This window comes from Sebastes umbrosus, chromosome 18, assembly GCF_015220745.1.
Source record: "Sebastes umbrosus isolate fSebUmb1 chromosome 18, fSebUmb1.pri, whole genome shotgun sequence".
NCBI classification, from domain to species: Eukaryota; Metazoa; Chordata; class Actinopteri; order Perciformes; family Sebastidae; genus Sebastes; species Sebastes umbrosus.
Genome location: NC_051286.1, coordinates 27802388 through 27827978, shown reverse-complemented (window position 1 = coordinate 27827978; position 25591 = coordinate 27802388). Strand labels below are relative to the sequence as shown.

The 25591-nt window shown below is 39.6% G+C and overlaps 1 protein-coding gene across 3 annotated transcripts in view; it reads left to right on the top strand.

Annotated features, from left to right (window-relative positions):
* Positions 1-17462, top strand: part of fam49a (family with sequence similarity 49 member A) — a 54904-nt gene extending 37442 nt beyond the window's left edge. The window contains exons 3-13 of one of the 3 annotated variants that reach the window (XM_037750312.1): positions 7444-7523; positions 7837-7909; positions 9280-9401; positions 9735-9840; positions 10467-10603; positions 10741-10818; positions 13337-13453; positions 13838-13917; positions 14805-14931; positions 15103-15173; positions 16421-16512. In XM_037750312.1, the coding sequence (XP_037606240.1) occupies positions 7837-7909; positions 9280-9401; positions 9735-9840; positions 10467-10603; positions 10741-10818; positions 13337-13453; positions 13838-13917; positions 14805-14931; positions 15103-15173; positions 16421-16484 (975 nt within the window). In that variant the 5' untranslated portion in view covers positions 7444-7523 and the 3' untranslated portion in view covers positions 16485-16512. Of the gene's footprint in view, positions 1-7443; positions 7524-7836; positions 7910-9279; positions 9402-9734; positions 9841-10466; positions 10604-10740; positions 10819-13336; positions 13454-13837; positions 13918-14804; positions 14932-15102; positions 15174-16420 lie in introns of all 3 variants that reach the window. The other 2 variants (XM_037750313.1, XM_037750315.1) reach the window with 2 other exon arrangements.
* Positions 17463-25591: the final 8129 nt, after the last annotated feature.

The following is a 25591-nucleotide window of genomic DNA, read 5'->3' as shown; positions in this document are numbered from 1 at the left end:
TCCATTGCTCCGTGGTCCAGTTCTGATGCTCACATGCCCGTTGTAGGCGCTTTTGGCGGTGGACAGCGGTCACCACAGGCACCCTGACCGGTCTGCGGCTACGCAGCCCCATACACAACAAACTGCTCCTCACTGTGTGTTCTGACTCCTTTCTATCAGAACCAGCATTAACTTGTTCAGCAGTTTGAGCTCCAGTAGCTCTTCTATTGGATCAGACAACACGGGCCAGCCTTCACTCCCCACGTGCATCAATGAGCCTCGGGTCTGACCCTGTCGCCAGTTTACCGGTTTTCCTTCCTTGGACCACTTCTGGTAGGTCCTGACCACTGCAGACCGGGAACATCCCACAAGAGCTGTAGTTCTGGAGATGCTCTGACCCAGTCGTCTAGCCAGCACTATTGGCTAGACGACCTTGTTGTCAAAGTCACTCACATCCTTACGCTGGCCCATTTTTTATGCTTCCAACACAAAGTTCAAAGTTCAAAATGTTCACTAGCTGTCTAATCGACCCCACCCCCCCACACCCTAATGCCAGGTACCATGGTAACCAGATAATCAGTGTTATTCACCTCACCTATCAGTGGTCTGAATGTTACGGCTGATCGGTGTATATCAATTTTTTTTTTTTAATTTAATCTTCGGAATACTGTCAAAGTATAAAGAACACGTGTCATTCAACGTGTACAAATGGATGCATAAATGTGTATATATCATTTAACATGTAAACCTATAACATTTTCATGTGGAATTAAAATTTGTATTTACAGAGTAAGTTATACGTATTTGCAAATCGCCCTGTATTTTTGTGGCTGTGACTTTACACAACACAAATACAAAAATACATGTTGGTGGATAGTGAAATATTTGGAAATTATGGTACACATTGTGGATTGTCTTCTGTGGATTACAACTAATAAAGTCCAATAAAAACTTCCATATATTTTATGCATTTATCAACCTTTCTGAAAGGTTAAAGGGGAACTACGCCCATTTTCAAAATTCATGCCTGTTATTCTTATTCCTATTCTAAGACAGTCCAAAAAATAGTAGTAAACATGAACAACTGTCTCCCAAATCCAAAAACTAGAGGGCTAAAATTCAAACTTGTGATGTCATAGGGTATAAAGTGTGGATCTGCTCCGTAGTCAATGAATTGGAAGAGATGTTCTAGATGGTACTAAGAGCACCCTGGGTGATGTTCTGAGAGTTGTTCATATGAATGACATGAATGCATTTTGAAAATGGGCCTAGTTCCCCTTTAAGACCTTGTCTGTCACACTGTAAAAAAATTATCTTGTCTCAGAAGCATTATCAAGGCTAAGGTCAATGCAAAAAATCCATCCTCAGTATTTTGCTCAAACTAGACTTTATTGTTATAATGGCATACAAACCATATACTGTATGTCACATTGCCTCAACAGTAAATAAACAGGAGACCACCCAATTACCATAAAAACGTTGACAGGGATTAACTTCATTCAGACCAAATAAGTTTCATGATGTCACTATCCACGCTTCCTTTTTGTCTTCTTTTACTGTACATGTCACTGAGTATACGTCATATGTTCAGCTTGTCTGGAGCTGCTGTTTGTCTCACTTCTGCTTTGGCTTCTTGAGAAACAAGAAATAATAGAGAAAGCTGCTGGAGCTGATTTGTTTACCTCAGGGGGTAATGAAGCACACACTTAACTACTAGTTAAGTGTCACAGGAGCTTGAATGTGCATACACATTGGCATGTTTTACTTGCTTAGCAGTGCAGAAACCTGATTTACAAAGAGCCTGTGTTCTTTTTGTCTGTGGTTTGCACTTTCAGACGTCTCCTTGTTATATCCTTCTGTCCTTAGTTGATACATGTCAGAATATTACCTTATTACGTCCTACATTTTATCAGTGGGAAATTTGGAAATCAAATGTTTGTAATGCCTGCTCTGTATTAGATTTGGAGACACAGATCTGTTTAGGACAAGTCAAAGTGTTGCCCTGAATCATTGCTTTCTCCATGAATGGTAGCTTTAGCGTACCAGAATGCAATGCAGCTACATTTCGAGTGACATCACCGCAATCACAGACACTCCCCAGTGTTCACAGTCTAATTGGCTCGCTAGCTATGTTAACACACATACCTATGAGTCAAAGCCATAAATGTGTTCTCTGGAAGTTGTTAAAAGTGATTGTGGTTTGTAGGAAATGACAAATGAAGGATATCTGACAGTGTAACAGGAAGTGAGAGATCTTCCTTTAGGTTCTCTATACAATATCAACGAGCATCAATAGACCAGCAAACAACTATTTGTTATCTAAAGATATAGAGGAGTAATGTCTACCTGAGCAGAGAATGAAGTCTCTCTCCCTCTGTGTGTTTTAATCCAAGCTTCTCCTCGCTTTGTTTACATAGGCTTTTAGTGCATGTTGGTGCATATGAGCGTGCCCCACTGGCTAGCTCACGGCGACCGCTGTGCACTGCTCTCATGCGGTGGTTACAGCTGATAGCTGCGGAACCCTAGCTCCCACCCTGTGGTTCCCCCTCAGGTAAACACTTTTGGCTCTGTCAGCACTTTCGCCATTGTTTGCACTGTTATGTTGCATTCACACCAAAAGCAAAGTGAATTTTCACCTCGCTTTACTCACGCAAGTTGGACCACCAGTATCATTTGTGTTCTAGACATGCTGGAGAGGAGGAGCTTGTCTCCATAGATACCAACAACTTTTTTTTCCGCCATTTCCGCTATCAACCATGGAAGAAATAACCACTGTTGCTGCTTTGTACATGTTGTGTAAGTCCCAGATATGTCAGAAAACCAAACGCCATTGAGTCTTGTTTCATAACATTGCGAATATCACGTCATTCAACTCTTAGCTTTGACTTTGTATGTAATCTCGCCGTGCGAAAAGTTTGTTTCGCTCTTGGTGTGAATGCCATTAGGCCCCGATCACATTGAGACGCGTTGCTAGAAACGGGTCCCCCGCAAAACCATTGTTATCCTATGGAATGGCGCTCCAGTCGTGCGCTCTTTTCTTGAGCCACGTTTTTCTAGCGTTTTTTAGACGAGCATCAAATTTAAAATATTCTCAAGTTTTCAGCTCCAGGCGCGGAGTCGCACTGCTTGTCAGTGTCACGCAGCCAATCAAATCAAGCAAGAGGCGGGCTTTACTACTTTACTACTTCTTTCCTCTTGTTTCGATGCCGGTAGATGTGGCTAGCTAGCCAGCTAGTTAGCTGTTGGACTGTGAGAGAGCTGCGAAGTATGTGAGAGGGAAGGGGTAATGCATATCTCATGTCGTGATAGTTTCACTACTGTCTTTGAGAGAGAGAAAGAGCACATTTCCATTAATCACATTCGCCCATTTAAGCACGCAGCCCCACTCCACAGGTACATCAGCTGTTTTTTCCCCGACGCCTTTTGCCAAGGGGCGTTTTTGAAGCGGCTGCGCCTCTATGGCGCATCTCTGTCTGATCGGGGCCTTAGCACAGCACAGTCAGCTGCGAGCCGCCACCATGTTGAGAGCCATTGAGAGGCAATAGAAATGTTCCCAATCTCGTATTTAGTACCTTTAAAGGCTTGAAAATGATGAAGTGTTTTCCCTTTGCACACGTTCTACAATGGATGAAATGAAAAGGCCTGGGAAACCAAGAATTGTATTAGTTTTCACTGGACCTTTTATTGTCACATGGTCTGAAGAAATATTCCCTTTAGATGTTACTGAGAAGTCTTTGGACCGTTGTCCCTGATAGAACTGACAGTTTTAGAGGTTAACTGGTACCTGAGGGTAACATAACCAGAGTTTGGCTGCAGATAAAGGCAAGTGAGTCTGCTGAGGAACTTGTCGTAGCCGCAGGTCAGAGTTGGTCTAGATAATTATGGCTGTAGACTACTGCAGCACATGTACCAACATGACATCATTCCAGTGTAAACCAGCACTGCCCCCTTCTGGTACAACCTTGTATTTAAACACCAGATTGAATCATGACTGCATGAAATTCATTATCAGACCCATTATAAAATTAATAATTTCTCCAGAATCAAAGCTGTTACCATAGGAACCGTATTGAGGCTGTCCCTTGTATGCATGCATTTATGAGGAGTGCAAGATTGAGGAATGAATACCATGATTGAAAATAGTCGACAGCTTGCTGGAGACTGTGCAGAGAAATGCAGTGTGATTATCATGTGCACACTGCCGCACAGTGCCTCTTTTGTTGTCACTTCACACTATTACTTGTGAAGTCCAAGAGAGGTTGGATCTCAGTGTGAGAAGATAAGACTGAGTCCTTATGGCCTCTTTATACAGTATGAATCTGCAACTTCATGTCCTTAATAGACTGACTCTGAACAACACATGTTTGTAAAGACTTGAGTCTTTATTACCTCAGTAAACATTGTAAACATGAGTTTATGGTCTCAATCTCTAGTTTGGAGTCTTCTTCAATACAGCATGATGTTCATTTAGTACATTATGGTCCCATTTAGAGTCACATAGACCGTAAAGCAGGGGATGCTTTAGGGCGGGGCTACCTTGTGATTGACAGGTCGCTACCACGGCGTTGTCCGGTCTGGGAGTTGTCTGTGTATTCATCGTAGAATTTTAATTATTTCACAGTGTGTTTACAGTTCATGAAAGTTAATGATAACCCTTTTGGTTGCCTAAAAATGTCTTATTCAGCGTGCTGTTGCACTTAGCTCCATCCATCACTTCTGGTTGCAAAAAAACAAGATGGCGACAGCCCAAATGCCAAACTCAAGGCTTCAAAACGGCAGTCCACAAACCAATGGGTGACGTCACGGTGACTACGTCCACTTCTTATACAGTCTATGGTTAAATCCTTTGAACCCAGCAAGGTAACACTATTCACATTAGCATCCCCATGATGTGCTGTGATGTTTTACTGCAGTCATGGCCTCATGTTATGCTGCTGTAAGTTTAAGGCCTGCTGTGATTACAGAGATTGTGACTCCTCTCCATGGCTGAGGAGGTGGACTTTTCCCTGGAAATTACTACCTACCTACTGCCTTTTGCGTCCAATAAAACCTTTACAGAGTGTAACTGCCATTTAGGACTACATCCAGTGTTTGGCCACGTTTAGAAAGGCCTGAATCCAAACGAGCAGAGACACTGGTTCAGAACCTCGGGAGTTTTGTCCAACGAAGGTGGGAGGAATTTTTGCTTTCTCAGACACTTTACTTACCAGCAGACACACATAGGTGTACAATGTGAAGGCAAAGTAGTTTTTGACTAAATTCTAGCAGTGTGTTTGTGTCCATGCTTATAAATACACACAAAATGTTCACCATTAGAAATACTTTGTTTCCCTTTCGGTTTCATTTCTGTAAAGTGAGAGATTACTTTAAAACGTGATGTCATTGATTTGAAGACAATCCAAGAGCTCAAACAATTAGTCGAATAAATTAGTGGTTCCCAAAGTGGGGTCCGGGGACCCCCAGGGGTCCTTGAAGGGGTTCCAGGGGATCCCCAGCAAAAAGGGGCAGCATTTATTTTCACTACACTTCCATCCATAAGTAACACAATGACAGAATGTGTGACTATTTTGGTCGTGGGCTTCATAGTCTTTCTGTAATAACACATATAAAAGCAAAAGATGGGGGACCCTGCGACAAAATTGGGTCAGTGGTCTAATTTTTGATAGTTTAGGGGTTCTTTACGTTAAAGTTTGGAGTTAACAATTAGTCAATCGACAGAAAAATCATCAGCAAAAATTAATCGTATTACCTCAAATTCTTCACCTTCTCAAATGTGAATATTTCCTGGTCTTGTCTTCTGTGATGAAAACTGAATATCTTTGGCTTTGAACTGTTGGTCGAACAAAACGAGACATTTGAGTACGTCAACTTGGGCACTGGGAACTTTTCTGACCATTTATTGACCAAACAAGTGATCAATTAATTGAGAAAATAACCTGCAAATGAATTGATTATAAAAAAACGACTGAATGACAAATCCTATTTTCAGTACTACATTGACTTGCATCTAGAAATGTGACTAGACTTTATGTGCAAAGTAAATGCACATAATGAGTCCCCCTGACCTGCTCCAGTATTTAGTGTGGGTCACAATTGAATTCTGTTTCAATAAATGATTCTCAGCGCACATGCAGACATTTGCATCCGAAACGCAACACAAACTGCAAGTGAAAGCATCAACTGTCATTGACACCCCCAAAAAACATTCTTCGTGCAGCAGCTTTGTAGCTGAAATGAGAACTGTGTCTTTTTTTCATGCCTGCCTTAGGTCGGGTTTCCACCAAAAGTTCCTAGGGCTTTCTGGTCCATAGATCTACTTTTTAAGGAACTAAAAGGTTCCTTTTAGTTTTCTGCGTTTCCACCGCAGTCTAAAAACCTGCAAAGCTTATGCAAATAAGAATCTAAAAAGGCAACATGACGTGACGAGGACCGCTGGTGGTCACAGCGGTAAACACACTCTGCAGCCTGCAGTTCAGTGTGTCCGCCTGTTTCACCTAAAAAACACGCTGCAAAATAAACGTCACTGTGACGACATTTACTGCTTCATATATTTACTGATGCATGTTGGATGTAATGAATGAAATGCAGCGGAGGAAAATGAAACTAAGAGCATCTGTCTCCACAGCAAATCATCTGTTGAGTGTTTGAGAGTTATTCATTTGTGCTTTACAACGTTAACGCTGTGAAACATCTCTTTCTTTCTCTCGCTTGTTTTTCACTCGCTTTTTTAAAATGAGTCGTGAATGTGACAGCAGAGCCGAACTTTACTTTTAATGTTATCAAACAAAGAGAAATGCTCTCCCCTCGTCCTAAAATGGTCCTAAATTAATACTAGAGTACTTCCTTGTTTTATGAATGAAGCGGTACAGTCGAAGCAGCAGCACTGTGTGTGTTTGACCAATCAGAGACAGTCATCCCTGCAAACTCCACCCGGAAAGTTCCTGTGCTTTCAGAAAGTACTACCCCCTGACCAGGGCCTCTTTTGGGGGGTAAAAAGGTCCCATAAAATGTCCCAGGAACTTCAATTAGACCCTGGTCCCTGCAGTCGAAACACAATGAGTTTCTCAAAAGGTTCTTAGTTCAGGGGGAGGAAGTTCCTGCGGTGAAAACAGGGCTATTGACACTTATTTAGAATTCCCCCCAAAAACACTTTTTACTGCAGCAGCTTTGTGGCTGAAATGAGAACCGTGTCGTATTTTTCTTCCTCTGTGTTGTCTTACAATGCCAGGCACAAATCTTCAGACATCACACTTAATAAACATCCACATTAGTTCCACTAAACTGGGCTGGAACTGGAACTGTTCAACTTGAAAATCATCTGTCAGAGCAAATAGAAACAACCTCTGTTGGATATGAATGTCTCTGTTTTATTAACTACACATTTAATGTATCTTGTAACAAAAAGAATGTATGTATTCATGTTTTTTTGATGTCTGTTTTTCACTGCTGTATTCTGACCATCAGGTTTGCTGGAATGGGTAACCTGCTAAAAGTCCTAACAAGGGATATAGAGAACTATCCACACTTTTTCCTGGACTTTGAAAGTAAGTCTGGCAGCGAAGTGGAACAAAGGGAGAAAAGATGGATGGAGAAAGAGATGTGGGGGGGGGGGGACCAGCTCAGCTGTTTCCTTTCTGTCAGCAGGTCTCTGTTCCCGATGATGAAGACACGAAGGAGTCTGCTTACGCTCCTCTCTTTTTCTCCTTGGCTTCTCCTTTCACTCGGTCATGACCTCCTGCTCTCTCTGCTCTGATCTTCCATTTCTCCCGTCTTCGTTCAAATAACTTATTGAAGACTTTTTAACATCACACATACTTTTCTTCCTTTCTCTTCCTTTTGCTTTTCTCTCTCTTGCAGATGGGGAATCTGTTAAAAGTGCTCACTTGCACAGAGCTTGAACAGGGGCCAAACTTTTTCCTTGACTTTGAAAGTGAGCACAGCTTCTACCTGTCCTTCTGCTAGGCCAACCCCCTGTCCTTCTTAACTCCTAATTCATTTCTCCTTTAACCTCTCTGACTGGTCAGGGGTCAGCCTATTCAGCTATTGAATTGCCAACCGTCTCCTTTTACATTTATTATAATTCCTGATTGATTTCAGTATGAAACCCATTCATTCCATGTCAAGTTGAAGAAGAATGGAGCTGACCCTTGACCTTTGCCGTCTGCTTTTACTAACTTATCTGCATGCATGCCCCTGTATGTACACTTCTAATAAGACACATTTTATACATGCATATGTGGCATAATGTAATTACTAACACATTAGTATTAGGTCTATTATATGGTGTATTAAACAGTGTGTTTAGCCCTGTTTGTCTTACTGCATAATCCTGTTATCATTTCATTATATAATTAGTGTTCAATATATGAATGCTTTTAAGATTGAAAACATTCATCCACAGTACATCACTGCAGTCAAATATTAAATCAACTGCACAACTACGTAGACAAATTAGTTAATTTTTAACCCGGATAATAAATCTGCTCTGGCCTTTTTCTAAAAAACCTCCTACAGAAAAAGAAACACAACAGTGGAGGCCCACAGTGGCATTTCAGCCTCTCTCACAATGTAGCCAACCTCAGGCTTTGTTTATTCAGCACAGAGGAAATGATGGGAGTGGAGGGCTTTTAAAATGCAAAACAGACCCCAGACAGAGTTTTAATGTCACTGATGCTCTATATTTAGAGCTGTTCTTCTGTCTGTGGCCATGATAGGAAAAGCTTGTTACCTAAGAGTCTGTAGATTCCTGCAGAAATCTTCAGATTATTTGATTGTATTTTAGACCTTACAGCGACTCCCGCAATATTACAATATGTCCTGAGCAGAACGCCATGATTAACCAATCAGAATGGAGTATTCGACAACGCCGTGTTCAAATTAAAGGCATCACTCTGGCTGCACATTTTGGTGACTGACTGCAGATGGACTGGATATGCTGTACGTGCTAAAAGCTGAAACTGTAACCCAGTTCATTATGCTGAATGTTTTTGTACTCATCAATCATCATCACAATGAACAAATTCTGATGAGTTCCTTTTTAGAGACAAAAACACTCGGCACACATGCCCCCATGTTCCCCCAGTGAGTGCTCCATCATGATTAAAATACTGCTATTACTTATTTAATCAAAGCCTTTTCACATCAAGTTACAGTGTCACATTTACACTAGAAAATCAAAGATTTATAAATCTGCTAATATTACAAACTTACTATTGATGTGAAAAGGCAAGAATGATCAGATCTGAGATGTGTTTGTATTCTCATTTAACTGTTGTCCTTGTGTGTGTATGTGTGTGTTAGATGCGCAGCCGACAGAAGGAGAGCGTGAGGTGTGGAACCAGGTGAACTCGGTCCTCCAGGACTCAGAGAACATCCTGACTGGCCTGCAGTCATACAAAGGAGCCGGCCAGGAGATCAGAGATGTAAAGAACACACACACACACACACACACACACACACACACACACACACACACACACACACAATAGAGATTTTCTGTTCTTTCCCTTCAACAGCATACAATAATTATGAAGCATACAATACATTCATCTCTACATGTAAAATCTGAACCATTTGCCGTACTGTAGAGGAAATAACAGCTGAATTGACGTCAAGTTTCACTGAAACGCAGAACAAACGAGTTAAATCTTCTCCACAGCATACAATATTCCCGGTGCATGATGTTGATGATCACTATAACATTAATCATGGAAGTTTTCTGATGTGTCCTGCTGTTTTTTTTGTGTTCTTTCCAGGCAATTCAAAACCCCAGCGACTTCATGCTACAGGAGCGAGCCTGGAACTCAGTCTGCCCGCTGGTCATCAAACTCAAGAAGTTCTACAGTTTTTCTATCAGACTAGGTATGGTCACAGTGTAGAACAACACCGTCTGATCTGAATTATATTTACAGTGGCAAGAATATTTGATTTCATCTTTTTTTGAATGGGTCATAATCAAAGCTTTTTCATCTTAATGAGTTGCTTTCTTGGTTAAATAAAGGTAGGGTAGCATTCCTTATCTTATTTTGAGGTTATTGACTTCCATCACTTTAAATATTTTACAAGAACATGTACCTCACATGCAGAAGTCAAGCGAATGATGAAACTTCAGGTACATAGTGTACCTGCAGTTTTAATGATAACTTTGGTATTTTTCAACCTGGACTCTCTTTCCCTTGTTTTTGTGTCTAAGTGACTAACGGAGACGACACTTTTTAAAATGGAAAACACTGCAGCCGCTAGCCGCTAAACAAGCTGTAATGTAATCATTTGGGCCAACCTGGCAACGTCAGTTTACGTCCACTAAAAGTGCTTGTTGTGTGTGTGTGTGTGTGTGTGTGTGTGTGTGTGTGTGTGTGTGTGTGTGTGTGTGTGTGTGTGTGTGTGTGTGTGTGTGTGTGTGTGTGTGTGTGTGTGTGTGTGTGTGTGTGTGTGTGTGTGTGTGTGTGTGTGTGTGTGTGTGTGTGTGTGTGTGTGTGTGTGTGCAGAGAGGGCCCTGCAGAGTTTGCTGGAGTGCCTCACATGTGCGCCCTTCACGCCCACTCAGCACCTGGAGAGGGAGCAGGCGCTGGCCAAACAGTTTGCAGAGATCCTCCACTTCACTCTGCGCTTCGATGAGCTCAAGGTCCGCCGTTCAGCTCAGTCGCTCTCCCTCCATCACTTCACTCAGTGCCACGTACAGTCCACTTGTAATGAAATGGATATGTTGGTGCTTAATGTGTTTTTGTCAAATCTCTGACTGTTTTACTTCTTTTGCTTTAGATGAGAATTCCTGCCATCCAGAATGACTTCAGCTACTACAGAAGAACCATCAGTCGAAACCGGATAAACAACATGAATGTGAGTTGTCCAGATGTTATGTTAGTGTAGATTAGGGATGTCACAGTACCAGAAATCTAATAGTCCATACCAATACCTCGGTAAAAAAAACAAAACAATAAATCCCATGTACTTCAACACACCCTCCTTTATTACTGTTTGCATACTGGTTTTTGTTAGAAAGTTCAACAGGTCATAATCCCCTCTCTAGTATCTATCTTATATTGCTGTTAAAACATCTCCTTCAAACAACTGGATTTATTCAAGTTTCTCACCAAAAACTCCATTTTACAAGATTACATTACATCATGATAACGTTAGGATTTACCTTCGCCCAATACTGAATAGAGCCTGAATGCACCATAATGTAAATCAATGTCGAAATCGAATTATCACGGGAGTAAAGTAAAAAACAAAACAGAAATAGTTAAAAAACATAGTTTTAAAATGTTGTTCCGTATGTTTTCATGTATGAAAAGAGCCCAAATGAACCCTGTAGGTGGACTACTGGATTACTATCAGCAGATTATTTAAACAGCGTTTGTAGAGGAATGATTCCCAAGAGAAGAGGGTTCAGTAGACCACAGACCATGGATGTAGAAGAGGGTCCAACAGAACACAGACCATGGATGTAGAGGAGGGTCCAGTAGACCACAGACCATGGATGTTGAAGAGGGTCTAACAGACCACAGACCATGGATGTAGAAGAGGGTCCAGTAGACCAAAGACCATGGATGTAGAAGATGGTCCAATAGACCACAGACCATGGATGTAGAAGAGGGTCCAATAGACCACAGATCATGAATGTTGAAGAGGGTCAAATAGACCACAGACCATGGATGTTGAAGAGGGTCCAATAGACCACAGACCATGGATGTTGAAGAGGGTCCAATAGACCACAGACCATGGATGTAAAAGAGAGTCCAATAGACCACAGACCATGGATGTAGAAGAGGGTCCAATAGACCACAGACCATGAATGTTGAAGAGGGTCCAGTAGACCACAGACCATGGATGTTGAAGAGGGTCCAATAGACCACAGACCATGGATGTTGAAGAGGGTCCAATAGACCACAGACCATGGATGTAAAATAGAGTCCAATAGACCACAGACCATAGATGTAGAAGAGGGTCCAATAGACCACAGACCATGGATGTAGAAGAGGGTCCAATAGACCACAGACCATGAATGTTGAAGAGGGTCCAATAGACCACAGACCATGGATGTTGAAGAGGGTCCAATAGACCACAGACCATGGATGTTGAAGAGGGTCCAATAGACCACAGACCATGGATGTAAAAGAGAGTCCAATAGACCACAGACCATGGATGTAGAAGAGGGTCCAATAGACCACAGACCATGGATGTAGAAGAGGGTCCAATAGACCACAGACCATGGATGTAGAGGAGGGTCCAGTAGACCACAGACCATGGATGTTGAAGAGGGTCTAACAGACCACAGACCATGGATGTAGAAGAGGGTCCAGTAGACCAAAGACCATGGATGTAGAAGATGGTCCAATAGACCACAGACCATAGATGTAGAAGAGGGTCCAATAGACCACAGACCATGAATGTTGAAGAGGGTCCAATAGACCACAGACCATGGATGTTGAAGAGGGTCCAATAGACCACAGACCATGGATGTTGAAGAGGGTCCAATAGACCACAGACCATGGATGTAGAAGAGGTTGTGTCCTGGTCTTTCACCCTGCGTGTTAGTAAATAGCCTATAACTCCATTAAACTCTGTTGATGTCATGCTACTAGCACTACTAGCTACTAGCACTACTAGCTACTGGCCGATAGCCGGTTGTTTGTGAACAGTCGTTAATCCATCCACCCCGGTACAGGCTTACAGCATACAGCCCATGGGTGTATTAGAAGATAATAACAGTGATGAATTACAGCCAATATCTCCATTATTACAGCCACATACAGCTAGCAGGAAGCTGGCAGAACCAGATATGTCATATGAGCGTGCAGGGCGGTGCAGGGCGGTGCAGGGCGGTGCAGGGCGGTGCAGGGCGGTGCAGGGCGGTGCAGGGCGGTGCAGTCCCGTGGGTCTGATGACCGTTCATTATGGTGAGGAAAATAACTCTGGATTCAGCTGTTAGTTCATTTTACTACTTTTAGGACATAACGATTTAAATGAGGGATATTTAAGTGTTCATACTGGGAAGTTGATTTACCTCAAAAAAATGATCCTCTGATTTACAGACGTCTCTTTATACATCCATGGTCACGGACTCATTGGCGTTTTCAGTCCAAAATGGCGGCAGGGCTACCGCAGCGCCATCGAGCAGCTCTTGTCAAAAAAGCAGCCGAGTTTCTTCTCTGTGCTTCTATACTCTTTGCTATAGCATATACTATACCATAGATTCTATAGTATTGGAATAAGTGTGACAAATGTATAACTCTATACTTTGTGCAATAACTATGAGGGAGATGTTGGTGCTTTTGGAAATAGAAAAACAAGTGTGGAGAAAATGACGCTGACACCTCGTGTTTATCTGTGTTGTCTGTTTGTGCACCCACAGTTGGACATCGAGAGTGAAGTCAACAACGAGATGGCCAACAGGATGTCTCTGTTCTATGCCGAAGCTACGCCGATGCTGAAAACACTCAGCACCGCAACCACAAGCTTTGTGACAGAGGTGAGAGCGCTGACTCTGCAATCACGGTTACAACTGTGAATGCAAACTACAAACTACCCACGTAGTCATACAGTCATGCTTTATAATGTAAGGGAAGCTAACATCTGTTGCATCCATTGTCGTCATTGCCATCTCAGCTGTATGGCACTCTGTATATTTGGATGAGAAAATACAGTAATACAAATATTCAACACCTGATCTGATTTTTTAAAATGATTTACAAGGTTTGTTTTCGTTGTTTTTTTTTCGTATTTCCTTTTTTTGTGTCAGAAACCATATCATCATGTTGTAACAAGCCATGTTGTTTTTTTAACAATTTAAATAATGATCATAGGAATCAATAAACTGTAATTGTTGTATGTGTTTTGTTTGCGTCGTGTGTAGAACAAGACTCTTCCACTGGAGAACACAACAGACTGTCTCAGCACCATGGCCAGCGTCTGTAAAGTCATGCTGGAGACGCCGTGAGTCATCACGCTGCTTTTCTACACACACACGCATACGCACACACACGCACCCATACACACACACACACACACACACACACACACAAACATTAGGGTTCTCACAGGTCCTTAGTAGTTAATAGTAAACAATAAGTGAGACATATTTTGACCTAAAGCATTGCAAGTTGTGGCCTTGAATTTCAATACAACACCTAGAGACTTGATTTGTAATTTTGTGAAAAAAATCTCCAAATGGTATTCAGATTTGCAAGTGTATTGAGATTTGTAAATGTGTAGACAAATCTGTAAATGCTTACTTAAATCTGTAAATCGTACTTAAACCTGTAAATGCGTACTTAAATCTGTAAATGTGTACATAGGTATGGGTACTTAGGTACGCATTTACAGATTTGTCTACACAGTTACAAATCTCAATGCACTTGAAAATCTGAATACATTTTGAGATTTTTTTCACACATTTATAAATCTAATTACGCCCCCACGGATTCTGAATACACATTTGCAGATTCCTGTACACATTCACAAATCTCAGGACGCATTTAGAGATTCTTTCACACATTTAGAAATTGAATTACGCACACATGGATTGAGATACAGTTACACAACCGTCCACAGTTGCAAATACTTTTGCTAACATTATGGCCTCGTAGGTCACAGTCATTCACACACTCACATGGCGCAGGTGTGTTCGTCCAACTGCACGCCAACACATAATGTACCGACAGTGTCAGTATTGATTATTTAAAAAAAAAAGAAAATCAATGGCGCTCAGTTAAGGCAGTTTCTTAGTAATGACTTAGAAAGAGTCTTTCTCATTCTATAACTCTGTCCGGTTTCTCCTCCTCCTCCTCCTCCTCCTCCTCCCTCTCTTTCTGTGTATTCAGGGAATATTCGAGTCGTTTCAGCAGCGAGGAGACGCTCTTGTTTTGCATGAGGGTCATGGTCGGAGTCATCATTCTTTATGACCACGTCCACCCCAACGGCGCCTTCAACAAGTCCTCCAAGATAGACGTATGACGCACACACACACACACACACACACACACACACACACACACACACACACACACACACACACACACACACACATACACACATACACACATACTGTGTATTTCTGTACACCATTTAAGCTATGTAACAGCCTCACTGTGGACCGTGGATGTGTTCATATCTTCTCAGATGAAAGGCTGCATAAAGGTCCTGAAGGACCAGCCGGCAGACAACGTAGAAGGCCTCCTGAATGCCCTCAAGTAGGTTCTCTCGAGTATTGCTGCGTTGGTTTGACACTGTTAGACTTTCATTAATTATCAGATACTGGCCGGCAATCTCATCCTCTAGTCTGAAAAAACACATTTCATTGATCCGTTCTGCTCAGGAAGTTATGGAAAGTTATGTATTTTAGTCAATGTTGTATTTTCTAATGTATTCCACTTCCTTACAGGAAATGTATCAGCCTCTTTGTTTTTAACCGACAAGATAATTCTGAGGAAAACATTGACATGCATCATTTAAAAAAAACATTTCAATGAAATATTGTCCACACTTTTGGTCACTAAGAGCTTCCATAGAACTACAAAAACCTAGTTCCCCTTCCCCGGTGTTAGTGGGACTTTGAACAGTCCAACTCCCATACACTGATATGTAGGGATGGCTATTACTGGTACTACTACTCTTACCGATACTGCTTATTGATCCGGTACTTTAACGGTTCTCTTAACGCTTCTTTTGTTTTTAAGAGAAAAAAATGAAACAAATTAATAATAGAATTAACATTGCTTTATTTTGTCATAACTTCTGTATATAAAATAATATTTAAGTAGCAACTGCAACAGCATTGTTTTGAACAAATTACTGATAATGTGATAATTAAAATGTAAAATCAATAAATGAACAATCATTAATAGTGTAAGAAACGGTCCGGTTTTGAACAAACCACTATTATAAACTATAATGTGATGGTGGAAATGTAAAACTCATGAAATAATCATATATTTACTACAAAAGAAATACAGGTGGAATTTATGAACGCACCCATATTGATGTTCTAGCTAAACAATCAGCTGGCTAATGGTTCATTTGAATCATGAACTCATGTTTGTATGATTTCGTTACCTCCGTGTGGGCTCCAGGCTGCTAGCATACAGAACCTGCCTGAGATGGATGGGGCAGCGAGGGATGAACTACGAGTTAGTCTGTTCTCCACCGGTATCTCATGCTTTCTCACTACATCTTTTGACTAGGGATGAGTTATGATTTTACATTTTTCGAATAGTCGCTATTTATAAAAAAAAATGGAATAGTCTATTCGTCCCGTTTATTTTCGAATAGTATTTTTCCTTGGAAAGCACATCCCTAGTTTTGACAGATCACTCATGTTTTTGCAGAAGACTTGTTGTACTTTTGGCAGCGAGCATTGTCTGAAATAGAACCCCACTGTGGACTGTTCTCGTACCGGGTTTTGGTACCCATCCCCACTGACATGTTTGTTCCTCCTCAGATTCACCACTAAACACCTGAACGACGAGTCCACTCCGAAGAACATCCGGACGATGCTTCAGTAATGTCTGTTCTCTTTTTTATATATATATAAACCGATATGAAGAGGATCAATGCTCTGACCTCAAATAAGATGTATATGTTTACATTATTTAAAAAAGACTCGATGTTAATACTTGTGTGTATTTGCATAGTCATTCCCTCCAAGCTATTGAAACCTGCAGAGCACGTACCTTCTACTTGTACATGATCGCATCACATGAATTGCCTCTACTGTTAACAGCTGTCAAAGCACACACCCATCAGCCTTATAACTGAGCTTCGCGAGCAGCACTTGGAAAAAATAGTTCTTTAAGGAATCTTCTCAATCTTTTATTTGACAATGGGATTAGTTTAGTTTAGTGTCCGGCTTTTAGACAAATTCAACCTGAAGCAAAATCAATCTTTTTTTTTTAATATTTAAAATTGTGACAAAGGTTCTCGTTTCCATCATAATGACATGTCAACATGTATTAAAACAAGTGAAGTTGTTTCTGTTTTTTTCCATTCGATCTACAAAGAATGTGTTTTAAAGACAGAATATGAAATCAATCAATATTAAGATGTGAGTTTGGTGTTGCAGTGAAGGGCTTGATGTTGAGAGCAGAAAGAGGATTGGTTGGTTTAATGTATGTAATGATAAAAGCATTTAGCTGTTTTCTGGTTTTATAGTCTGCTTTTTTTTCCCAGATTCCAATCTGGTTGACTGTTGAAGTGAATCCACTGTGAACATAAAACTTCCTTTGCACATCCAGTCAGATCCAGTATGTCGAGGTTTGCTTTAACGGAGAGGTGTGAACAGGCTGTGATAACGAAATACAAACTCCAATCAACCCACCAAATGTTTTATTTAATGGTTGCGTGTCGATGCTCTGAATGATGGTCTGCCATGTTTTAAGTGACTTTAAGCTTTTGTATTAAACAGAAAATGCATTTCTCTTAAAGAAAGGCCAAAAAAACTCAAATTCTGAATAATGATGTGTGCTTCATAACTGAACCCCATTTAAAAAGAAAATGTATGTGTTTTTTTTTAATCTATTTCCTTAAATTCTGTTTAACCCTCTGGCTCTATTCTGAGAGGGATTAAAGGAATAATTCACCTCATCTCCGCTGCTGAGACCAATGTGACCACGTCATTGTTTTAAAATATGAACTTGATATTTCTTTGACATGTTTAAAACCAAATTTGAGTTTGTTAATACATCAAACTGCACCCAGGATCTTTTGACAGTTGATTGACAGTTTTAAATAATGTACACTCCAAAATCTGCCTTAAAAGTTCATGACTTTCAAAAATGTAGTCTGTTTGCTGTCACATTGTGTGATTCTGATCATTGTCACTGATCATAGCCATTATGGGAATCTATTGTGTATTACTGATATCCTGGCTCATTCTACTAATGTCACAACATATATATACAGTGTATATATATATATATATACATATATATATAGTAGGGCTGTCAATTGATTGAAATAGTTAATCGTGATTATTCGCACATTTTTTTATCTGTTCAAAATGTACCTTAAAGGGAGATTTGTCAAGAATTTAATCCTCTTAACATGGGAGTGGATAAATATATTTGCTTTATGCAAATGTATGTATATATTTATTATTTGAAATCAATTAACTGGAGGTCAGAGGTCAAGGGACCCATTTGAAAATGGCCATGCCGGTTTTTGCTCACCAAAATGTAGTGCAAGTTTGGGGTGTTATTTAACCTCCTTCTTCACTCTAACTTTAAAACTGAGCCTTACAACCTAAAAATCCCAAGTTGTGTTAATGCGTTAAAGAAATTAGTGGCGTTAAAATGAATTTGTGTAAACGCGTTATCGTGTTAACTTTGACAGCCCTAATATATATATATATATATATATATTCCTGTGTGCAGCTGAGCAGCAGCTCCTAACGTACTCAAACTAAACCGCTCACGAGGTCGGACAATCTCATCATCTGTGACTGTCGTACGTTGCTTTAAGTTACATTCTGACAGTAATCTCTGAAGACTGATGGAGGAGATGAAGTGTGCATGAAAGGATCCTACTAATAAATTCATGGATCAGTTGTAGAGAAGCATTTTATTTGAACTAGTAAAACCTAATTCCACTTTTTCCAGAGAGCAGATTTCAATTTGACCACCTAACATACTTTAATAATGACGTTATGACTTCATCACCCCGGTGATCTGAGGACATGGACATCTCTGTGGCTTATCACGGAGCACAACGTCGCCCTAAAGACAATGACAAAAACAAGGACCTGTGAAGACAATAATTGTAAATGTTTCATCTACAACACAGAACTACTTCCATACAGATATTGATCCATACACCCCCCCGCCCCTCCATTAACACGTTAACATCCAGTTCATTAACATGAAATGAACATGTCGGGTATCTAGCGTTCATTGAGGTCTGTTGTTTATTTCCTGATCCTCTTGTATTTAGTAATATATAAGTATGTGTGTGTGAGCCATACTTTGAATGTTTTATATGCAATGAGTGCAAACTGTGCATGGGCGAGACTCGGAGCGATGTGCACGTATGATACTGATATTTCATATCTGACTGAAGCGGTTTAAAAGAAATCATCATGATTGATGTCCACAGAGCTCCCCTCTCGGCCCACGTGTTGCTACTGTGTGTTGAATGCCAGGTGTTGTTTTGAATACCGACACAAAATCACTTTTGTTTGTCTTAAACTGACAGTTATTGTTTAATATTTTTGGAGTTCAGACTCACTGTTTATATAAATTGCTTTGGCTTTGTACTGCGTACTGAATGGGATGTGTGGATTGGATAATAAAGGTGGTACATTTCTTATACCGACTAAGTGTCCTTTGGTTTTCTTCTTTGCAGTATGTGAGATTGACATTGGGTGGAGGCGAGGTAGATAGATAGGTAGATAGATAGATAGGTAGATAGATAGATAGATAGATAGATAGATAGATAGGTACATAGGTAGATAGATAGTAACTTTATTGATCCTGAGGGAAATTCAAGTTTCCAGCATCACAGTTCCATAGTGCAAAAACATGTTAGTAAAAAGGCACAAGTTAGTAGTACAAGTATAAAAAATATTACGTATATAAAAATACCAGGAGATGAAGAAAAACTGTAAACAATGAATATAGTGCAGAGTAACAGCTGAGATACGGGACTATTAAAAATGTCAATATAGTGCTGAATAATAAAATATAGGAGATATAGATATTAAGAAATGTCAAATATGGAATATAATGCGCGATAAGAACTGAGGTACAGTTTTTTTTTTTTTTTTTAAATAGACTAATAGAAGTGCAGAATAAAGCTGTTCATTGTTTGTAGAATACAGTAAAAACAGTCTATAAAGGTGCAGAGTAGAGCTGTTGGTGGTGTGCAGAATTAAAAAGTCTATTAAAGTGCACTGTGTGCATTAACTGTCCTGCAGACCGTCCTCCTTTGTCCAGGACAAAAGAGGACTAAACCTCTGTGTTGGTAAATATTTACACCATTTATCACAATTTAGAATTCATTTAATCTATATTTAGTCTAATAAGACAGTCAATTGAAAATATTAAAGAGGACCTATCATGCTCATTTTCAGGTTCATACTTGTATTTTTCTACTAGATCATGTTTACATTTGGGTTGTCACTGGATATTTTTATCTGTTCCAAATGAACCTTAAAGGGAGATTTGTCAAGTATTTAATCCTCTTATCAACATGGGAGTGGACAAATATGCTGCTCTATGCAAATGTATGTATATATTTATTATTGGAAATCAATTAACAACACAAAACAATGACAGATATTGTCCAGAAACCCTCACAGGTCCTGCATTTAGCATAAAACAATATGCTCAAATCATAACATGTCAAACTGCAGCCCAACAGGCAACAACAGCTGTCAGTGTGTCAGTGTGCTGACTTGACTATGACTTGCCCCAAACTGCATGTGATTATCATAAAGTGGGCATGTCTGTAAAGGGGAGACTCGTGGGTACCCATAGAACCCATTTATATTCACTGATCTGGAGGTCAGAGGTCAAGGGACCCCTTTGAAAATGGTCATGACAGTTTGGAGCGTTATTTAACCTCCTTAACGACAAGCTAGTCTGACATGGTTGATACCGATGGATTCATCAGGTTTTTTAGGTCTAGATGATGCTAGTGTCGTCACTCTAGTTATGCTGAATAACGCTCCAAACAGTACCTGTGAGGGTTTCTGGACAATATCTGTCATTGTTTTGTGTTATTAATTGATTTCCAATAATAAATAAACTGGGGAAAAAAAGTTTGGAAACTTGTGTTTGGTGGATTATTTCTCTGTTGTTACAATGCTAATGCCAAAATGCTCTGCCAATGGTAAACAGTGTAATCTCATAAGGCTACCAGGAAGCCTGCAATGACTGCCCTTCACCGTCAGGCCCGTTTGCGCTGGTGTCGACAACACAGACAATGGAACCTGAACATGTGGGGGAATGTCATGTTCAGTGATGAGTCCAGGTTCTGTCTGCCAAAGTTGGATGGCAGGTGTCAAAGTATGGAGACGACGTGGAGAACACTATGCTGATTGTTGAACCGATGGAGTAACAGCTTTTGGTGGGGGCAGTGTCATGGTGTTGGGGGGGCATCCAGACCTCAACCCAACTCAACACTTGTGGGATCAGCTTGGGCGTGCTGTACGTGTTAGAGTGACCAACACAGCCACGCTGGCTGACCTGCAACCAATCCTGTTTGAGGAATGGAACGCCATCCCACAGCAACGTGTGACCAGGTTGGTGACCAGCATGAGGAGGAGGTGCCAGGCTGTTGTGGCTGCGTATGGATCTTCCACCGCTACTGAGGCTCCTGACGGTGTATTAAAGGAATAAAGTGTCAAATAGCCAATGTGTCTTGTTTGTTCCTTGTTACTGATAGAGAGTTCAATCATCCAATCCACCAAACAACTCAAAACAAGAGTCAACACCAACAGGAGAATACACTGTTTACCATTGACGGAGCATTTTGGCAAATTTTTCTTGGGCGCTCCCCACATAATCAGCTGTGCTGCTCATCCCACAAATGCATGATCCTTACAAGTTGGACATCATTGCGAAGGTAAAAAATAAACAGGCTTTCCAACCATGTAAAATACAATGACCATTAGCATTGTAACAACAGAGAAATAATCCACCAAACTTTTTTTTCCCAGTTTATATACATACGTTTACATAAATCAGCATATTTGCCCACTCCCATGTTGATAAGAGTATTAAATACTTGACAAATCTTCCTTTAATGTACATTTTGAACAGATACAAAATGTGTGATTAATCATGGACGATCATGGAGATCAATTGACAGCCCTGCTTTTTAGCATAGTAAGGATTTGAGCAGAACAGATGGCCCTGATGAGAAGGAAATGAATCCAGGCTGACGGACTCAGTGATGTCCTCTTAATGATGGTGTGGGAGGTGTTGGGGAAACTAGGACTGTGTTTTCTGTTTTTCCACTCAGGGCCAGATAAGCACTTCTTTGGCTGAGGCGTCATCACACGGCTTCTCTCTGAAACTGACACCTGCCATCTGCTCGCTTCTCTTTCTTTCTCCCTTTCTCCGCTCGCTCTCCCTCTTTGTCACTTCATATTTCCACTGCTATGTGCTCTTAATGACTGTCACAGTAACAGCAGTAACAACAGCCCAACAGCTCCTACACTCAGATAACCTCGGCTGTCTGTGTGTGTGTGAGACTCGTCCTTCTGCAGATCCATCTTCGACCGTGCGCACAGCAGACATTGTAGTAAAGTACAGCGACCTCGTCTACATGTAAGCCTACGAACCTGGTGACACGGCGCCGTGAGTGACTGTCCACTGTCTCTAATGAGGATACACCTCACCTGTCAGCAGTGTGAAGACACACTGAGCCCCTGCTGTTCTTAACCCTCATCTTCCTCCCTCAATGTTTCAGCAGTGAGGTGGGAGAAGCTGTTTTACTGTGTCATTCTCAACACATCCTCGTGTCCAACTTGCTGAATGAAAATTTAGTTCTAGAAACAGAAGGCGTTTTTAAAAGTCCCATATCGTGCTAATTTTCAGATTCATACTTGTATTTTGTGTTTCTACTAGAACATGTTTACATGCTGTAATGTTAAAAAAAAAAAAACTTTATTTTCCTCATAACGTCTGTCTGAATATACCTGTATTCACCCTCTGTCTGAAACGCTCCGTTTTAGCACATTTCAACGGAACTGCAACGGAATTGCGTTGCTAGGCAGCAGTTTGGGTCCAGCTGATGTTATTCACATCCACTGCAATCGAAAATAAACTGGGACTCATTTAGAATATTTACATTTAAAACTGAAAGGGTCTAAATATTGTATATTTGTGACATCACAAATGGACCGAAATCCTACGGCTTGTTTCAGCGGCACAGTTTCTGAATACGGGCTGTGTGTATTTCTCTGTGGATTGAATGTTTCGATACTTTCACAGTATTTATATAGCACTTAAACCTGTTTTATAATAGAAAAGACATGAATATCGCACTTTTTACAATATGGGACCTTTAAGGTCATGATAATCAGGTAACACTTTTTTTAACCAGCATTCATAAATAAATTGATAGTTAATTAAACTTAGTTAATAGTTATTTTACTGTTAACAAACAATGAAATGAAACTTAATAATGTTATTTTAACAGTTTATTGTTGCACACATTATAACATTTGATATACTATATATATATATATATATAAGTATTTGTTAATGATTAAGATATTATTTGTAAACCTTAAAGAAATTGTTTGTAAAACATCTATAAACATTTTATTGATAGATATTTCTAACACTTTGTTAATGGTTAATAAATGGTTTGTAAACCGTGTATAAACATTATTTGGATGGCTTATAAAGTTGCAACTGATGATTATAATAATTTGTTAAATGGTTAATAAATACTTTCTAAAGAATCTATAAACATTATTTAGATAGATAGTTAATAGTTTGTCAATGGTTAACACATATCAAATGTGTAAAAGTGTTACCAATAATCATTAATTAACAAAATAGTGACAAAATCACTTCAAAGCTATTTTACATGTTGCATTAAATGTGATTTTGCCAAGAAAAAAGAGACAAACTCAACGCTGCTCCGGCAACACGGAGCGGCACTCTGAATAAACATTTAGAACTAGAGAGCCTCTCGCATTGGGCATTTTGAAAACATAAAGAACACAATGAACCTTAAAATGCCAGAGATGTACTAGAGATTAGTGCTGACAAAGTTAACACGATAATAACACGTTAACGCCACTTGCGATTTTTAGGTTTATAGCAACCGTGTCATAGTAGCTCGTCATGAAGGAGACTAAATAACGCTCTAATCTCACGCTAAATGTTGGTGAGGAAAAACCCATTTTCAAAGGGGTCCCTTGACCTCTGACCTCCAGATATGTGAATGTAAATGGGTTCTATGGGTACCCACGAGTCTCCCCTTTACAGACATGCCCACTTTATGATAATCACATGCAGTTTGGGGCAAGTCATAGTCAAGTCAGCACACTGACACACTGACAGCTGTTGTTGCCTGTTGGGCTGCAGTTTGCCATGTTATGATTGGAGCATATTTTTTTATGCTAAATGCAGTACCTGTGAGGGTATCTGGACAATATCTGTCATTGTTTTGTGTTGTTAATTGATTTACAATAATAAATATATTCATACATTGTTTATTGTTTATTTATTTTGTACAATTTTAGACTACACAACATAACAAAAAAAAAAAAGAATAATATTCAGTGCACCTAGAGGCAAAAAACCCACTGAGCTTATCTGAAGCCTCCACCTAGAGACAAGATTAATATAGAGAAATAATATGACTACATAATAGTGATAACAAACAATTAGATGAAGATATATATAATAACAACAATAACAATAAATATATCAAAAAAGACAAGTGTGTGTGTGTGTGTGTGTGTGTGTGTGTTGCGTGGAAGTGTATGGTTACTCTTTGTGAGGATGATATTGATTTAAATATCTATAATGATTTCTGGGTAATCGTAACCAAACAACATTGTGAGTGGGAAAAAATAAAAAAGATAAGAACAGATACATTGACAACATGGAGAAAAGCAATTACAAAACAGCAATTAAATGACCCTTTAAGCGACTTTTGAAACATTTGACAGATGAACAGTTTTTTGATAGATGTGAAAGGCTACTCCATAATGTGGTTCCCCTAAATCTTATCACAAATTGACCTCTACTAGTGAGGAATTTAGGAGGATGAAGATCTAGAGATTTACATAGAGCAGCATATTTGCCCACTCCCATGTTGATAAGAGTATTAAATAAATAAATTAAATAAATATTGTGCGATTAATTTCTGATTAACCACGATTAATTATGGACAATCTTGCGATTAAATATTTTAATCGATTGACATCCCTATTAGAAATATATATATATATATATATATATATACGAGCAGTACTTCAGACAGTCTGGATGTAAATCTTCTGAAGAACTCTGTGGACTTCACCTCAAAATGTTGTGTTAAACTGAAAGTCTTTTCAAAGTGAAAAACAAGAATAATATATACAGTTAAATCCAAGTTATTATTATTATTATTATTATTATTATTATTATTATTATTATTATTATTATTATTATTATTGTTATTATTATTATTATTATTATTACAATCTCAGCGGATATTAACCAGAAAAGTGAATGAACATCTCACAGGTAGTGTCATGTTTTAACCACTAGGTGGCAGTATAATATAGATGTTTACGGTCCTGTGCCTTTTTCCACTGAAATCACATTTGTACTAATTATTGTAAAAGCTAATTAGCATCTATGCTATATATGTGTAATAATAACAATAAATAAATAATAATTAGCATATACTGTATACTATATATAAACTTTAGATTTGATTGAATGAGTTTATATTTAGAGCATAAGTACAGGTAATATACTGTATGTTATTACATACAGTCCACTCTGTAATCTTGCATTGTACTGTATACAGCTTATCATCCTTTTAGTGCATGTGTGTTTAATGTATTCTCCTGTGTGCTCATCAAACATCTGCCACAACATCAGCGTCTCTTCTTGATTCATAATGTTGCAGCACCTGTAATCATTACTTGATGTGTAGTTTC